General features: G+C 33.6%; 1 protein-coding gene and 1 long non-coding RNA gene across 3 annotated transcripts; one reads left to right on the top strand and one right to left on the bottom strand.

Annotated features, from left to right (window-relative positions):
• The first annotated feature begins 1,170 nt into the window (after positions 1-1,170).
• On the top strand, positions 1,171-2,586 carry LOC144560680 (GPI-anchored protein LLG1-like). The gene is made up of 3 exons (XM_078309928.1): positions 1,171-1,527; positions 1,622-1,675; positions 2,011-2,586. The coding sequence occupies exons 1-3, from the start codon at positions 1,446-1,448 to the stop codon at positions 2,364-2,366; spliced, it is 492 nt and encodes a 163-aa protein (XP_078166054.1). The 5' UTR covers positions 1,171-1,445; the 3' UTR covers positions 2,367-2,586.
• Positions 2,587-3,334: 748 nt separating this feature from the next.
• Positions 3,335-5,486, bottom strand: LOC144560973 (uncharacterized). 2 transcript variants are annotated; one of them, XR_013513524.1, is made up of 5 exons: positions 5,268-5,486; positions 4,654-4,716; positions 4,213-4,350; positions 3,973-4,036; positions 3,335-3,772 (listed from the first exon to the last, which is right to left on the bottom strand). It is a non-coding gene; the product is annotated as an uncharacterized LOC144560973 (long non-coding RNA). The 2 variants fall into 2 exon arrangements; XR_013513525.1 differs by having other exon boundaries at positions 4,654-4,713.
• Between the last annotated feature and the right edge of the window lie 13,623 nt (positions 5,487-19,109).

Raw genomic sequence — 19,109 nt, 5'->3', positions numbered from 1 at the left:
TCTTTTCTTGATTTCTTTGATTTTATGGCTGAAAGCCTTCTTCAGCTCGGGTTAGAGCAGGTTTTGTTTTGGCTGCTGCACCAAATCATTTTTTCTTTCCCTTTTTTCTTTTGTAGTTTTCTGTTCAGATCTGAACTTTTGTGGTTTTTGTTGGTGCTGCAGTTTTTGTTAACTGCAGTTTTGTTGATTGCGGAATAGAGTCAGGATTTAATTCCGCTCTGATACCATGTTGAGTTTTAGAGGAAAATAGAGAAGAGACAGAGAATGGTTTATGTAAAAATACATTTCTGTATTGATGTATTATTATTTTTTTCTTTACAAGGTTTTAGTCCTATTTATATTACAAAGTCTAACGGCTAGTTTTTGTACTGTTGGTACTGTTACAATTAATGATATTTATTAGTACATTTGTACCCCCTACTCTTCTGCCTTTAATTTCTAAATTAATCTTGGCCTTCTTATTTGCAATATTTATACTGTACAATTTTGTATCCGACAAGCTGCATAAATTGTATGATTTTAATGATCATTCATGTACTTAAGTGGCCACCTAATCTCTCATGCACCAAAATTTGATTGTAACCCAATTAAAGCAGCAAAGTTTGCCCTCAATGCAGTTATACCAGATCTACTGCAATTAACTAGTTAAGTTTTTATAAACTATTTTCATCACATACAAATTTTCTATAACTAATTAATCAAAACCATCGAGTAATGCTTCGGTACACCATTTTTTACGCAAAAATTGGATAATTAAATTAAACTATCCTATCAATAAGTAGGGAATATGTGATTTATTTTTAAAACAAAATTAGTGATCAATATGGATTATAAAAGAAAATTATATATTCTCTTCATTTAATTTTGAAAAATCTCAATAATATAACATAACCAGCCAATCAAATGAATATGAACTATAAAAAAAAATTGTTATATTAGAGCAGTTTTCTTAATTGAATATTAATTCAATTATAATCATTCATATGTATATTGTAAAATACTACCAGTACCAGATAACTTAAGCATCATCAATATAAAATCTGACACATCAGTGAAATTATGGGGTATTAAAAGATGTACAATAGCAAATATGAACATCCTCGTAACTTTTGGTTGGTTCCCAATTCTCTCCATCAATGACCGTCCGCCTCCAACAAAAAGAAAAATAAAATAAAAACAGATGATCTCGGTGCACAATCTTTTTCAAGCAGTTCCAACTTTCCAATACCTTCGGATCATACACACCAGATCTTTCTAATTTTACTGCTAGGAACCGTTTTACTCGCCTGTACCTCCCCCCTTCCGTCTTTCCCTGGAACAAGAAATATTTCCCTCAAATCATTTTTGAAAGGTTTCTCTCTCTCACCAACTTTTTCTCTCCGAAAAGTTGCGGGAGAAAGAGAGAAGTATAATATCCCAAATAAGAAAAACTGAAGCAATTAAACATGAATTCGAGTCATGGTGTGTTGATTAGGATGATTTTGTTCATAGGATTGGTCGGGTTGGCTTTCTCTACCTCCATTTCTGGTAGTCCGTTGATTATCACTAAATAAATTTAGTTTTCAATTTGATTTATTGCACTTTGTAAAAAAAAATTCTATCATACATTTTGTATATACAGATGATGTATTCAAGATGCAAGGTTCAGGTCGCAGCTTGTTACAGGCAAAGACCAGTAAGATTTACATTTTTTTTCCTATTTTTTCTGGATTTAATTGAATTTTATTTAATTTACTGTTCTTCTTTTTTGTCATGCTTTATGGTGATCCACATAAATAAAGTACTAATTAAAGAAAACAACAATTATTTGTCTAAATAAGCTAATCTATTTTTTGAAAGATTTTTAATGTGTGAGCCCAAAAAGAACAAAAGCAAAAAGAAAATGTTGAACTCAAATGCCTTATAAAAAGTATAAACTTTTATTGTTTTATGATTAGTATGTATCATCAATGGGTCTCTTCCACTTTTTTTTTTTTTTTTCAAGTTCACTAATATTTATCCATTTTCTAGGCTGCTCGGTGAATTTCGAGTTTCTAAACTACACCATAATCACAAGCAAATGCAAGGGCCCGCAATACCCTGCGGCCCTCTGCTGCTTGGCCTTGAAAGAATTTGCATGCCCGTATGCAGATCAATTGAATGACGGCACAAACGATTGCGCATCGACCATGTTTAGTTACATAAACATCTACGGCAAGTACCCGCCTGGTTTGTTTGCCAGTGAGTGCAGGGAAGGCAAAGAAGGACTTGAGTGCACCGAGAACATGTCTGAGAAGGACTCGGCCTCCAAAAGCAGGGCCAACCAGATTGCGGGGTCCTTGTTTGTTGTTTTGTTGGGTCTTTTTGTCACGATCTTTTTGTGGTGAAGAAAGGAAGCGGAGCAAGATTTGATTTTTTTTTTTTTTTTTTTAAACGCATGGAAGTATGTGTGAGAGAACAAGGCGGGTCTGCTTTAAAGCTGGTAATTGGTATAGTAGAAATCATAACAAGTTGCAAAATGTAAATTGTGAATTTAACTAATTTTTATACACTTAACACCTTGTAGATATCTAATCCTTGTAACATAAAAAACTTAAGACTGAAGAAGCCAACATTTTCCAGGAATTCAGTATAATCAGCAGATGTACATTTTTCTAATAGCACAGTTAATTAGCCATATGTGTAAAATTATATATAGATCTCTGTGCCAGATAATTAGGTCTGTTAATGGGCTCAACTCAGTCCAAAACTCGGCCCAGCTCAGTGATTCAACTCAAATTTAAAGAAAAAAGCCCGACTCAGTTTAATGAGTTTGAGCCTTCGGCTCAGCTCGAACTCGGAAATATAGAAATGAATTCCGCTGATACACTTACGTGGCTGCATAGGCTTGAATTCGGAAATAGAGAAATGGGCCACGTGGCTGCCTATTCTGAATGCATGTTTTGAAGATTTATCATTTTTTAAGTTCGAAAATTCGTTTTGAGATGTATGAATTCATTAAATTAATATAGTTTCTCTAACAATGAAGTTACTTTTGTTAGTCCTTATCAAATGAGTTCGATCAAAAAAATGTTTTACAATAGCAGATTCTTTAGTGATTATTTTAATTTGCTCTAACTTTAATTACTCTTATTATCACAATAATTTGCTATAATTTGCTATCTTTAAGTGTTACATCACAATAAATATCAATTATAAAATTACTGCAATCTAATATCACTTTTCTAAATAGATTAATAATTTAACAATCTTACAAAAATTAATAATAATTCTATATCTCATCTGAATATAACAAAAGCATAAAAACATGCAAACATCATATCAATCAAACATTTAAAACATTTAACAATTGCAATTACCATACACACCGAATCATACATTGTGCCAATTGATCAGCCAATTAACTAGAATCAAACATTTAAAACATTTAACAATTGCAAGTACCATACACGCCAAATCATACATTATGCCAATCTAAAGAACATGAATTTTTCAAGTCAACAAAAGCATAAAAACTAAAGTTTCTGGAACCTTCATCTTTTTCAATTGCTCATGAAATCAAATATAAACTTGGAGGCAGTAAATACAAATGAGCATGTAAGAACTCAAATATAAACCCATTTTTGATAAAAGCGCATAGAGCTATTGCAAGATTCTTTGGCATGCCTCTAATTATGCTAAAAAAAAAAGTTTCAAATATATATATACCAGAATAGTTACGGCAGGACTGTCCAAACTCTTCTGAAATGGTGATTCGTCTCTGTAGAAGCTCTACCAGTAGCAGATCAGTCGCCTACAAGCATACAACAAACTAATCAATACAGATAAATCAACACATTTTATTATATCACATAAAGCCAAACTAATACATCTATTATATCCAAACTAAAAAGCCAATAAAGACCTACAATTAAACTGCTGGAAAATATATTACATTTAGAACTTAAATCTAGTAGGATGAAAGAAAATCATTTGTATATGATAAATTGTAACCTTAACAACTTCTGAAAGTTTCGTCACTATCCAAGAGAGATGAATACTCACATAAAGCAAGAACCTAATTAAGAAGCACATGGTGATGTTATTATTATAAAAGCAGTAAACTGTCTGAATTTGCAAAAAGACTTTATACTCAAATCTAAGAAACCCAACAACTAAATATCTAAAAGTAAATTAAAAACCACGAGTAGATTGTGAAACAAATACACCAACAGACCAAAAAAAGATACTCACCTCAAGCCCTTCAACTTAGAACCATGGAATTTTTCAATCACTTTGGAAGATTTCCTCACAGCTAAAAATCAGACCGGAAGTATTTTTCATCAGTAAGAACACTCAAGCATTCTGTGACAACTGACAAGAGAAAGCGCACTTCACAAAGAAAAAAGTTAGAAGCAAAAAATTACAGCCAATTTCTTATCAGTACAGAGGTTTCAAGACTCGAAGGATTTTGGAGCACAATTTCTATGTTCCTTCAAGGATATATGAATAAAAAAAAATGAAAACTGATACTAATTGATTCATTAGAACATCTCAAAAGCCACAAAAAAAATACATATACTTTACAAGAGACATTTAGCTCAGAAATTTATTCAGTACAGGGAACAACAAGCACAAATAAATTTTCTGCTATCTTCTGAAGTATCAGTAAAATGAATGGTGTAAAATATATACCACCTGATTTGAAGCTTTCATTCTCAAGGGGCTGAGTTGGCTGAGTCGATTCATTTGTTGCTGCTAAGAATTACAGAATAAAAAAAATTGAAAGTTAGATATATGCCATTGGCATATTTGAATTATAGCTCGGCTTCTAATTTGAATAAAAAAATTGGAAGTTTAGGACAATATTAAAGTCTCTATTCTATCAATCTATGATCACCATGTCTTCGTTTAAGCATTACCAGAGCTGTTATATACAATCTCTTTTCTGAAAAATAAAAAAAATTAGCAGCAGATAGAAGGAAAGGTGTTATTCTGCTAGTACCAGTACATCTCCCCTACTATAGACTTTTGAGGACTGGTTCCTGCTTGTTACCATTAACACTGGTACCACCCTCATGCCATGAACTGAGGTGAAAAACACGAGACCCACAAAACAAAATCAGTACCAGTATAAACCTAATCATAATTTAACAAAACCCACAAAATAAAATCAGTACCAGTATCATGGTTTACCCCACAAAACCAACAAAATAAAATCGTAATTTAAGCAGCTCAGAGAGAGGGAGAGAAAGAGAGAGAGAGAGATAGAGGGGAGAGGAGAGGAGAGGAGAGGAGAGAGAGAGCACCTGAGAGAAGAGAGAAGATCAAAACTGGAGAGCGACAGAGCGAGAGATTTATAGCTCGGCTCGGATCATAGCTCGGTTGGAGAAGCAAAACTGGAGAGCGAGGGAGTGAGAGTTCTACTGAGAAGCAAAGGAATGGTTCGACTCACGGACCGACTTGGATCAGATCGCTCACTAAGGGAAACGGATACTCATTTCGAGTTCGAGCCGAGTTCAGGCTCAAACTCGGTTTCCAGCTCAAAGCTCATGAGCCAGCCCGACTCGTTTAGCAGGCCTACATATAATAATAGGCATATTCACTGGCAATCTAGTACTAGGAAAGAAAGGAAGATTTTAAAGGATGATTTTACCTCTGTAACCAATCTATTATTCTCAAGTGCTGGCGCTTCTAGTCTCACGTTGTGTGTGCTTTAGCAGTTTTATGTTAATGTTAATATAGAGGTTTCTCCATAGAACAATGTTGATTTTTTGAGATGCAAACTGAGGAGAGTTTTTTTAATTTCTTTCAATTGTATATTTACAAGAGAGAGGGCCCTTTTATACATTCTCATTTCTATTTTACCGTTGGTACTCAATATTGGTACCTAACGGTATAGTAATTTAATTCTCCTAATTACACTTTAACCATTTTTTCTTATTTTACATTTTTATCATTTTATTTTCAATTATTCTCAACACTCACCCTCAAGCTAGGATTATAGATGTCAAGTAATCCTAGCTTGCTTATGATTTCTTCAAACGGCTTTGGATCCAATTCCTTTGTAAACACATCCGCTAATTGATCTTCACTTCGAACAAACGGTGTTTCTATTTTCTTGGCTTGGACCTTCTCTCTAATAAAATGACAATCAACTTCTATGTGTTTGGTCAGTGAAATACGGGATTTTGAGCAATGTGACGTGCCGAATTGTTGTCACAATACATTTTCATGAGTTGATCAAAGTTGATTCTCATATCTTTAAGCAATTGTTTGAGCCATATCAATTCGCTTGCGGTTGATGCCATGGCTCGATACTCCGCTTCTGCGCTTGATCATGCCACGACACTTTACTTCTTGCTTTTTCATGTGACTAGATTTCAGCTTACAAATGTGCAAAAACCGGTAGTGAATTTTCTATCAAAGCTACCGGCTCAATTTGCAACAGAATAGCCCAATATTGCATTAGAGTTATTATTCTTCATCCATATGCCCTTTCCGGGATTGCCTTTTAAATATCTCAAAATTCTATTTATGGCCTCTAAGTGTGATGTTCTTGGTGAATGCATAAATTTACTAATTTGACTTACGGAAAATGAAATATCCGGACGGGTTACCGTGAGATAAATTAATTTTTCTACAAGTCTTTGAAATTGGTTTATATCTTCTAAAAGTTCACCATCTTCAGTATTTTGTTTAAACTTACTATCTATTGGTATAGAGGCTGGTTTACAACCTAATTTACTGGTTTCTTTTAACAAGTCTAAAGTATATTTTCTTTGTGAAATTAATATACCTTTGTTGGAAAAAGTTACTTCTATTTCTAGGAAATATTTTAAATATCATAAATCTTTAATGTCAAATTTCTCTTTTAACTGGGATTTGATTTTTCTAATTTCTTCTAAATTATTTCAGGTGATTATTAAATAATCTACATATACTAGCACAAGAGTTGTATTTTTTTTCCTTCATTTTTTTACAAACAATGAATGGTCGGCATTGCTAATTTTAAAATTGCAAGAAATTAAATATGAGTTAAGTTTGTCATACCATACTCGTGGAGATTGCTTCAATCCATAGATTGATTTGTTTAATATACAAACAAGGTTAGTATTTTTTTTTCCTTTACATGACCCGATGGTAGAGTCATATAAACCTCTTCCTCAAGTGTTCCTTGAAGAAATGCATTTTTAACGTCCATTTGGTATAAGTTCCATCCATTGTTTACAGCTATGGAAAATAAGACCCAAACGGTATTAATTTTTGCAACCGGTACAAAAGTTTCATTGTAATATATACCATAGGTTTGTGTAAATCCTTTGGCCACTAACCTTGTCTCATACCGTTCTATGGTACCATCACAATTATATTTAATCTTGTAAATCCATTTGGACCCAATGGGTTTTTTATTTTTTGGTAATGGAACAATTACCCATGTTTCATTTTTTTTCAGAGCTTTTAGCTCTTCTTTCATGGCTTTATTCCAAGTTGGTTTTTGAATAACTTCTTGGTAACTTTCTAATTCTACTTCTTTTTCTATGGTAGTAAAGAAAGCTTGGTATGAAGGCGAAATTTTATTGTATGAAACGAAATTTTTTATGAAATATTGAATGGTATAGGTTACATAATCTCTAAGTTTAGTAGACGGTTGTGATATTCTAGTTGTTCGTCTAGGTCCCGAATTACCTTCTACTTCGGTTTCACTTGCATCATTTTCATTTTCATCTATTTCTTCTTCATGATCACTTGTATCATTTTCATTTTGAACAAGGTCTTGGTTTTCAAAGTAGGGTATCATGGGGTTATTTTTTTATTTTGACAAGACACTTGAATTTGTCCCCCTTTTTTGAAATACAGTTCATTTTCAAAAAATACAACATTTCTAGAGATAAATATTTTTTTTATTAATAGGATCATAGCATTTGTATTCTTTTTTAAAAGATGAATATTCTAAGAAAATAGTTTTGTTAATACAAAGTCTAGTTTGTCTTTTCTTTTAATATGTACAAAACTTGTGCATCCAAATATTTTTAAGTGAACAAAAGTATTTTTTTGTTGATAGAGATTTTTTAGTGGGATTTTATTTTCTAGCCTTGAATTTGGTAATCTATTAATCAAATGTGTAGCACAAAGTATGGCATCCGACAAATATATTTTAGGGACATTACTTTGAAACATTAACGTTCGTGTCATTTCTAATAAGTGCCTATTTTTTCTTTCCGACACTCCATTTTATTTGGGTGTATTAATGCAAGTTGTTTGATGTATAATTCATTTTTCTTTAAATAAATTTGCAAAATTTTTGTTTATAAATTACGTCTCATTATCCGATCTAAATATTTTTAGTTTGGCATTAAATTGATTTTCTATGAGATAAAAAACCTCTTTGAAATTGTTAAAAACTTCATCTTTTGATTTGAGTAAGTATAACCAAGTAGTTCTTGAAAAGTCATCAATAAAAGTAACAAAATATTTAAATTCATTATACGATTCAATTGGGGCCGGTTCCCATACATCCGAATGGATCAAATCAAGCATAACTTTACTTTTACTAATAAAATTAAGGAAATGAAGTTTTGTTTGTTTTGCTAACTTGCAAATTTCACAATTAGTGCAATTTGAGCTTTTACAATCCAAAATATGATTTAAAATCTTGTCAGAAGGATGCCCAAATCTTCTATGTCAAAGACTAATGTCGATGGATTTAGCGGAAGAACAAAGATAATTTTTTTGTTCAAAAAATAATGTTCATTTTCAAGAAATCATTCACCAATCTTCGTCCCGGTTTCCCGGTCCTGAAATACAACATTTTTGCAAGAAAAAATTACATCACAATTTAATTCTTGCATTAATTTTTGTATCGAAAATAGGTTTATAGGAAAAGTTTTCAAATATAGTACATTAAATATTTTTTGTTACAAAACATAGTTTCACCTATTCCATTTATTTTAGCCCTCATACCATAGGCTACCAAGACAAATTGGACATTTTTGGTCAAGTCTAAATTTCTTAGAAGTGTTTGGTTGCCAAACATATGATCCATAGCCCCACTGTCAATGATAATTTTATCTAACAAATTAATTTTTTTTTAATATGAAGAAATACCAGAAAAAGAAGTATTTTGTTTAGCTAGCAGCACAGACATCTGCTGAAGGAGTGACTGCAATTGATCTGTGGAGACTCCTGACCTGTTTCTGCCCAGATCTGACCCGCCGGCGTAAAAGCTAGCACCAGTCCCACTTGGACCTGGTTTGGTTGGACCCAGAGTTAACACAGACGGTTCGGTCTGTGGGATGAAGCCCCCACGCAAAACAAAGCCCCCAGGCGAGTCTATTGCTCTCTCTGTCTTCTTCCCTTCATTCCAATCCCCTCTTCCTCTGCCATTTTTTTCTTTCCAAATTTTCGGTCTTAGATGGGGATGGAGAAACTAGCACTTCTCTCTTGTATGCCCCTCTCTTTTACAGTTCGTGCACCTCTCAATTTCTCTCTGATTTGAGTAATTTTGAGAACTAGGGTTTTTACTGAGATTATGAAAACTGGGTTTTTTGGCAGTGGCGATGCCGTGGGTCTCACGTCCTTCGTCAGTAATGGCTTGTGGACTGCCTATGGCCTCTCTTCTACTCTCCTCTTGTTGAATCATATTTTTGATTTGAGAGTAGGAATAGAGAGGGATTGTATTCGTGATTTGGGCTCATACGGCCTCATAGCTCGGGTTTAATCCCGTAAGGTACTCGAAGATATCATATTCTTCTTCTCGTTTTCTAATTATTGCCAAATCGGTGGTTGTCGACCGGTATGACCAGAGTTCACCTTTTTTTCTTTTGAAGAGCACCAAGGTACTCTACATGCTTTCTCTCGTCTTGTTTTTCTTGTTGAATTTCTAGTTTGAGTTGATAAATGAGAGAGCAGTTATTTTCTTGACCTTACATGGCTTTCACGGCTTGCAATAGCTCGAAGGCTGTGTCGGGGAGGACAAATAGTGTAGCAATGGATGGCTCCATAGAATTTGTGAGCCAAGTTATGATTTTGTCGTTTTGAGTTTGCCATTTTCGCATTACCTTTTTTTCCGCTTCGGTCAGCGAAAGCAGGTTAACAACTTCGGGTTCTTTATTGTCTCCCGTGATACATCTCTCGTCCGCTGAGCTCTCTCGCTGTAGCCTTTGCCCATGTGAGATAATTCCTCCCATTATGCAAGGTATTTATAAGCTTGGAGGTATTGTTGGTAGCTTCGTGTTGTCCCTCTTGAGCCATTTGCTCTTGCTGATTTTTTTTTGGTTTATGGATTTTGTTTTATGTTGAGGATACCAGTTCACTGGTATACAATGATTTTTTTCGGTCACAAAACTTAGTGCTCTGATACCATGTTAATTTTTTGAGATGCAAACTGAGAAGACAAAGTTTTTGAATTTATTTCAATTGTATATTTACAAGAGAGGGGGCTTGACCCTTTTATACATTCTCATTTCTATTTTACCGTTGGTACTCAATATTGGTACCTAACGTTACAATCATTTAATTCTCCTAATTATACTTTAACCCTTTTTTTTCTTATTTTATATTTTTACCCTTCTATTTTCAATTATTCTCAACAAACAAGCTCGGTGATTAACTCAAATTTTAGATTGGATGTAAACAATGAATCCAACAATGTAAACTAATCTAATTCACAGGTGATGTGATTACATGTCAAATTTATAATTTTATAATTATTTTAATATAAAGTCAAGCGATTAAAAAAAGAAGATTTCTAAGTTAATTTTAATGTATTCATTTCTCATCCTATTTCGACCGCTTGATTTTATACTCGTCAAGTATATTGGTTTATAAAGTCAAGCAGTTGAAAAAAGAAGATTTGTAAGTTAATTTTATTGTATTAATTTCTCATCCTATTTCGACCGCTTAATTTTGTACTCGTCAAGTATATTCGTTTCAACGATTTAAATTTATTATTTAAAATTAATCTAATATTATTTTAAATTAATTAAGCTCACCAAGAGCTCGGTGAGTTCTTAATTCTACTTCTTGGTGTGGCCTGTTTAGACGGCAATAGGTATATATATCCGTCAAATCGCAAGGTTATATTTGCATTTGTGCACATCTTTTTTTTTTTTTTTTTTCTGAAGTACAAAGTATAATTTGCAAAGTGAAGCTGGTAATTTGTTGGGATCAGGCCCAAATCTCGGCCTGGTAAATAGAAATCTAGAAGCCCACTGGAACGGGGGTATGCGTGTGTATTGGCACCATCCAGGAATTAGTGGGCCCAGAAAATAATTAATACAAGTTCACTTGATACTTCGTATTATTGGTTGCATGTGTATATTTCACGACTCAATTTGACCTGCATGGCTGCATTGATATCTTTTTCAGTTTGGATTGTGAATGGATGATTGAATCAGTTTATATATATATTTTTCTTAATTTATACAATGAATGGTTAGTGAATTTTTTTTTTATTGCGGGCTAAAAATGGTGGATTTGAAAACTATAGAAAATCTTAAATTTTTAGTGTGTTATTTCGGACGCGCGAGTGATATTAACAAATTCTCATTTTTTTTTTTTTTCAAAAGAAACAAAACTGTGGTTTTATTGAATTGTTAGTGAATATGCTAGCAAAGAAGTTTCACATTTTTTTTTCTTACAAAGAAGCATGAAACTTTTTCTCTCAAAAAAGAAGCATGAAACTTGAGTTTATGCTAGCAATTGGGGATGCATATTAAACAAAACTTGAGTTTATGCCTATTATATAAAACTTGCTGACATGTTAATGACCAATAAATAGTATTTAGGGTGCAACTAAAAATTTACAATAGTGGAGACTGAATTTGGAAAACAAAAATTATATATATTTGGCAAGATATATTTATAACAAGGAATATTTGTTGTTTTAATTAAACAAAAATATATATTAATAGGAGAGACAAACTATACAATTTTATTAAAAATAGCAGAAATTACAAATAAAAATTATAGTTTTTTTTTTAATTCCTAGGAACTTATAAATTTATACCTTAAATTCGCCTCTAGTAGCACCATGATCTTTATCTGGCTATTTACCAAAAAGAAACAAAGATATATACCTCTAGGTCACCAAACTTGCCCCTCGACTGTTGGAAACCTGATGTTCATCGTCTTTCTACGTATGGAGGGTTGATTAATTTGACATAAGCTATTGCAAGTTTATTGTGGAGAGTTGGATTCTACAATTCTGCTATTATGAAAATGGTATTTTTTTTTCGTTTGATTATTCCATATAATAAAAGGTATAATGTTTTAAATACAATTTTCATACGGTATACGACTGCATATATAGATTTTAATGCAGATTTATATATACAGATTTAAAATGAAAATTTATATATAAACAAGTATGCGGTATTATGTAGGTGCATTAGATCATATGTAGTAATAATATGCAGCCGATTATGTAACCACACATACGAAACCGCATATATGAGACTGCATAAAGATTTTTATGTGGAATCCAACTGCATATGTATAAACCTCATTTTACAACACTGGAGAGTAGTAACTTGAGATGATTGTGATAAAATTGTGATATGTTATTTAAATGTTTGTGGAATATGACTTCTTTTCTCTTTCAATAAATTAACAATAATTTTGAATTGGTGAGATCCTGAGATATCATACCAACTCAAGTCAGCCAGCAATCCTAAACTCTAATTTGAGTTCGGATGGGTGAGTATCTTTTCAAAATAGCTGTTAACTACATTGTTTCGTTATTCTTATCAAAATTTAAATTAATTAGCACCTGTTTAAATAGTTGGGTCAAGCGTCTCTCGCCAAAGTTTGATCCTAGCTTATGTGAGGATTAGATGTTTTTTTGCTACATATATATAATAAAATGAATAATTATATTCATTCCCATATTTTTGTCTCCTCTCTGTCTCTGTAGCTACAGTATATGAATGTTGTACTATGATCTCCATTAATTATATAGTCTCTCCTTTCTCAATTTCTGCATTTGCTTCCATGTCAACCTTTATAGATATAAATACTTGAAAAATAACAGATTAATATTTGCAAAGTAAGATATTAATATTTGCATGCGTAACTAATTGGTAACTAATTGATATGATGATTCACCTTTTTCAGTCCTCCAATGGTCCCCGCATCAACTTTCCTCTAATTAGTAGTGAGGCCTCGTATCCCTGCATCAATCTTTTAATAACAAAAATAGTTGCATCGATATAAATACTTCAGTGCATAAGTATCAATACTTGCAAAATAAGATATTAATACTTTGATGTGTAACTTAATATTATCAAATGCTTGAAGATTAAGCTTTGTACAATGTATATACCAAAATTTTTATATATACCATAATTCCAAAAATAATAAACCAAAACGCCATGACACTGTGAAAATTCGAAAAATGACATGGCCGCATCCCCTAGAAGCGGCCACCTTTTTGGTTGCTGCATCTAGGCGAAGCAGGCAATATATTGGGTCGCTTCTAGGGGATGCGGTCCATTTTTTTTTCAGAGTTAGCATATTTTATATTTTTGTTGTTTTGATTTTTTGTTTTGAGAATAGTTGTAGCTATAGTTGTGTATGGTATTTAATTTGGAAAATATTTTACGTTTGTCAGAAGAAATATTATAGTAGTTGCCAATGTCGTTTGTTAACTGCATATGTACGAAGAAATAGTTTGATTTTGTTATGATTTAATATTAAATTAAGATACGCCTAACAAACATGAAATAAATATTCAATACAATAAAAGTACTCCTAAATAATATTCTTCAAAATATTACAACAAACAAGCAATGCAATCACAGGGGTTAATTGATTACTAGATAAAAATGCATTGCTTGTCTCTCTCTCAACCTGAAAATAGACAAACAAAAATGTATTGTTATTATTAATTTTTTTTAAAGTTGGAATTTAATTTAAAAATATGAGTTAACTACCTCGTGCATCTCGAGCAGCTCTGTTTTGTTGTTCTTATGTATCTCGACCAGCCTGATGTCCTCTCCTTCTATTATACAGTAAATCAAGCCACATCGGAATCCTATTGACTCGCCTTCGACCCAAAGTAATATTTTTGTCATTTGGAACAAGGGTTGGGCCTTTGTTTTCCGGCCAATCAGACTAATTGTCATACACATGTCATTCACCCATCCATGTGTTGATCAGTGTCTGGATGTGATAGTAGTAATGTACAAACCTACCATGGTCGATGCCTCGGAGATGGCACACTGTCAGAACATGAGAACACGGTATTCGATTTAATTACGGCTTCTGGCATGTGCATGTAACTGTGTTATCATCCGTGATTACCACCGTGTATTTGTAATTGGCCTTAGTAAACCGGCCAAAAGCGTCAAACATGTATGCATTAACTTTCTCTTGTGTAGATGTTACCTCAAACTCGTTCCAGTTGCCAAATCCACCGAGCGTTGTCATAGATTGTGACCTCCCGCACCATTTGTTAATCAACTACGAAAAATTCATGATATTAATGTTTTAAAATAATTGAATGAAAATAGAATAATTTAAAATTAAAAAAATAAAATAATTTAATGAAAATAAAATACCTTGTGCACACGACATAAGAACTGTTGGCCTTGGCTTGCTTCAAATTGCGCTTTTGCCCTTCTTTGAGCAAACCATTGCTGACATTTGTAAAATGTGTCCTCAATTATTGCTGCTACCAGTAACCTACTAGATGACCTGAAGACATTATTGAGCGACTCGGATCCGTTTGTAGTCATAATTCCCCAACGGTAACCCCCATCTAGCGCTTGGAATATCTTCTATGGTTTTGAACACTCGTTCTCATCTTGATCCATATACTTACCCACACCATCCAACCAATTTAGAGCATGGTCACATACATCCCTCATTGCTTGCATTCTTTGCTCATATCTCCTCATCTTCCTCTTCGCCACACATATCCTGAAGTACTTGATTGCTTAGTCATTGCAATGGTTCTTCTTCATGTTTTCTGCTATGTGAGTAGCACAAAGATGGTGAACGCACTCATCCTCGTCTTCCTCATTCAATCCCAGATCACCTGTCTAAACACATTTTTTATTCCCTTGCCCCTATCAGTGATGACACACACAAACCTAGAGCGAATTACATTGCGCCTCAACCATTGCATAAACCATGCACAATCTTCAAAATTCTCTGTATCCACCAAAGAAAAAGCCAACGGGAGGAGCTAATTTTCTGCATTGTACCCGATTACAATCAACATTTTACCTGTAGTAAATCATAAAAAAAGTTGAATAAAAAAATGACATATCAATTTCGAATACATTTGAATAAATAAAATGACATATCAATTTCGAATTTTATTACCTTTGTACCGGCCCGATAAGAAACATGCATCAACAGTGATGACAGGTCTCAAGTGTTGAAAAGCCTCTATGCATGGTCCAAATGCCTAAGCCGCCCTATGAAAGTACCTGTAAGGTCCAGGCTCATCAGTTGGATATGAGGACACATCAAACAATGTACATGTCAATAAAACAAATTAGCAAGTTCCACATTTTTTTGTTTTCAATGCTGTTGAAAGAAAGTAAATAATATAATACCTGGGTTTTTTCGCTTAATTGCCTCCAACAAGGGGACTATAAGCGCGTATGACTTCTCCCAACTACCAAATTGGCGGGCAATTGTCAACTCTCTTCCATGCCATAATTTGTTGTACGCTGGTACCTAACCGTTGTATGTTTGTGCAACCGCGATTCTTACAGCATTGATACTCAAATCCATGTCATTTCTCATGTGCGCGGTGATGCAATCGGCAACCATAGCAGCCGTGAACTGTGCATGATCTATTCTTGTGGAATCCACATGACAAACATGTTTTGTTGGGCACCTGGATACTTTCCATTGTGTACCAAAACCAATGGCCCTTGCTAATATGTACCAACCACATCTGGAGTTCCTGCACTTGAACATAATTCGTTGTTTGTCGCTGTGCGTATTTTTAATCTCTTTATTACAAAGAATGTGAAACTTGTAAATTGCAGCTTTATTTTCCTCCTTTGAATCATAGCACTGTCCCTCTGACAATTTATTCTCAAATTATGCATGTCTACCAAACAGCCCCACATTTGCTTCCTGAAATCCTGATAGGTCATTGAAAGCTGCAATCGGGTGCTCAACCCCGCGACCTATTATCTGAAACCCTTTATCAACCTTGAATTTTTTTCTCTGCCCGAGCACAGGTCTGGTATCTTCCTAGTCACTTCGATCGCTCATGCAATCAGGATTAACATCCCCCCAATTTTTCTCTGCCTCTTGTATTTCCGAATCCACCGTCTCCTCGGTTTCCTTCGGATCACAAGGCTGACCCCAATAAGCGGTCTGACTACTACTAACAATTTGGTCAGGCTGGGGTCGGGATTGACTAGAGGGCCGACTACTAGACGGTCGATCCCTCTGAACTGGGGCTTGACTGCTCTCAGGCATATCAATCTGCAAAGGGGTTCAGGACCGACGGGATGGCCGAATAGTAAACCGTCGGCCCTCCTGAACTGGGGCATGATTGCTCTCAGGCATGTCAATCTAGAAAGGGGGTTGGGATACTGGACTTGAGGAGGTTGACGCATTACCCCGAGTAACACTCCGAATTAACCTCGCAAGGGGGTTAGGACGCTGGACTCGGTTAATCTCCACAAAGAGTTCAATTACCTTGTATCCACCCCCAGGAAAACTAATGGTTTGGTTGTACAGTACTTGCCAGACTCCATCATTCTGAACAGGAAATAGTTGGAACCAGGTTTGTCCTGAACCAGTGGGCATGCTAATTTTGGCCTGAATATCAAGGTTATATCGATCCTGATTAAATCTCAGGTTATGAGAAATAATCAATTTCAGAACCAACAAATCAGTACCCGGCATTACCAGTATCACAAAAACAGGCCCGATACTGTAATAAACCCCATTAGGGCCTGTTAGAACCTCACCACCAGTGTAAACCGATACCATAACAGCCATTTTGGTCTGAGTATATAAGGAAACCTAAAATTACAAATTAACTAAATTAATTATAAATACTGAATTTTTTTTTTGAAAAATATAGAAAAAAAAACTTACAGTTCAGCTGAGAAAAAAAGCTCGGTGAAAACGACTTGTGAAATGAATCTCTTTCTCCGATTTTTATATAAATCTGGGTTAGTGGCCACATCCCCTGGGAGCAGCCAGGGGTGGCCGCATCCCCTAGAAGTGGACCAATATATTGCCCGCTCTGCCTAGATGCGCCTTCCAAAAAGGTGACTGCTTTTAGGGGATGCGGTCATGTCATTTTTCAAATTTTCACAGAATCGTAGCATTTTGGTTTATTATTTTTGAGATTATGGTATATTTAAAAATTTCGGATGTATATACATATAAATAGTTCAGTGTGTATGTATAAATACTTTCAATACTTGATATTAATACTTTCAGATGTCATCCAGCGTCATATGTAAAAAATATTAAGTATTGCGATTCCCCCATATAGTTATGATAAAATTGATATTTTTTAGAAACGTGTATGGTCCCCTCCATTTAGTTGGAGTGGTCCCCCACATGTATTTATTGTACGGGAACAATTTGAGAGATTTGGTTGGGGAGACAAGTATTTATGTTAAAATGCTTCCGTGCATAGGTATAGATACTTTTGTTCATAGGTATTAATATTTTAGAAATTGTGCGGGGGCAATACAAATTATATAAGGAAATTGTGAGGGGACGGTCCTCCTAGGTTAGTTATGGAAGTTATGTGTGAAGATAGTGCGGGGACAAAGGTGCAACGACAGTTATTTACGTATGAAAAATATAGTTTCCTTTATAGAGATTAATACTTATATTGTTCATGTTAAATACTTTGATGCTTCACGTTAAATAGTCATCTTTTATTAATGTTTTAGTGGCCTCCCATTATAGTTATGAAAGTTAAGTGCGGAGATAATGCGAGGATAGAGATACGGAAGTAATTATCCATATCCTAATAAAATTTGGATATTTTATATTTACAAGTGTTTGACGAATGAATTAATTATTAGTGATATAAATACTTTTTTAAGTTACTTTAATACATCAAATGAAATGTATTGAAGTCTTTTAGGGGGAACTAAAATATATTTTCAAACTTGACACTTTTTTTTTTTTTTACTATTTCACTTGTTAAAATTATATATGTGGATAATTTAATCTTTTTATCCACTGCTGCTTGTTCGCTCGCTTTACTATATACTATCAAATATTAATGTTTAAAATAATTTATTATATTTCATTTTAATATTGTTTCAATATTGATTACTGTTTTATTCGCTCTTTTTATTATATTTCATTTTAATTATATACAAATCAAGGTGTCTTTCTCCCGAAATGTTTATTCATGTCCTAAAAATAAATAAAAATTTCAAGCGTGCCCTTAGTTTGCAAAAATTCAAAATATGTTCTTACTGCTGACATTGCTAGAAATATATTTCACAGAATACCGCTGATATTGTCAACGGTGGACTTAATTTAATTACCGTTGGCATTGTCAGCTGTAGTGGCCAGTGGGTACTTCTTTTTTTCATTTCGGATTTTCTTATATTATTTTACATAACATATTGACTGTTTTGTTATATATATGTGTGTGTGTTTTTGTTACATTTTATTATATTTTTTTTATTTGAATAAAATTTTGAAACGTATAAATGGAGGATTAACTGAAGAGTAAAATTTATTTTTTAATAAACACAATATTGAATATAAATTTTATTATGTGAATATCAACCCTACAATATATATCTCTGAGTAAATGAAATTAGTTGGTCCTAAAAAAAGTAAATTATGTTTCTAATTTTTTTTTAACTTCACGAACAAAATTAAAAATATGATTGGAGTGTGCATGGTTAATTTTTCTGTAAATTAAATATTGTAAAATAAAATTTCGTGATGAATAATTAACAGACCGTAGAATCAGAAACATAGACTAAAGTTTTGAGGCTCTAAACGAGATCTTTTTGCAAATTGTTTTTTTTCATCATCCAAGGCTAGTCCGTCTCTTTACGATCGAGCTTTCTAAATTGTGATCAAATGCTCAAATCGAAGTTTCCTACCCAAAGTTATGGTCTTTTAAAGTTTCTAAACAATGTATCAATGTTTTCATTGCAAAATATCGATAACGCGTCGATGTT

Source organism: Carex rostrata, chromosome 10, assembly GCF_964058835.1.
Source record: "Carex rostrata chromosome 10, lpCarRost1.2, whole genome shotgun sequence".
Lineage (NCBI taxonomy): Eukaryota > Viridiplantae > Streptophyta > Magnoliopsida > Poales > Cyperaceae > Carex > Carex rostrata.
This window is presented reverse-complemented; position numbering and strand designations above follow the sequence as displayed.

Excerpts from the sequence above, each read along its gene's own strand:
- LOC144560680 (XM_078309928.1), top strand. The coding sequence starts at position 1,446 with ATGAATTCGAGTCATGGTGTGTTGATTAGGATGATTTTGTTCATAGGA. Across the intron at positions 1,528-1,621 it reads TTTCTCTACCTCCATTTCTG|ATGATGTATTCAAGATGCAA; the intron begins GTAGTCCGTTGA and ends TTGTATATACAG. Across the intron at positions 1,676-2,010 it reads CTTGTTACAGGCAAAGACCA|GCTGCTCGGTGAATTTCGAG; the intron begins GTAAGATTTACA and ends TCCATTTTCTAG.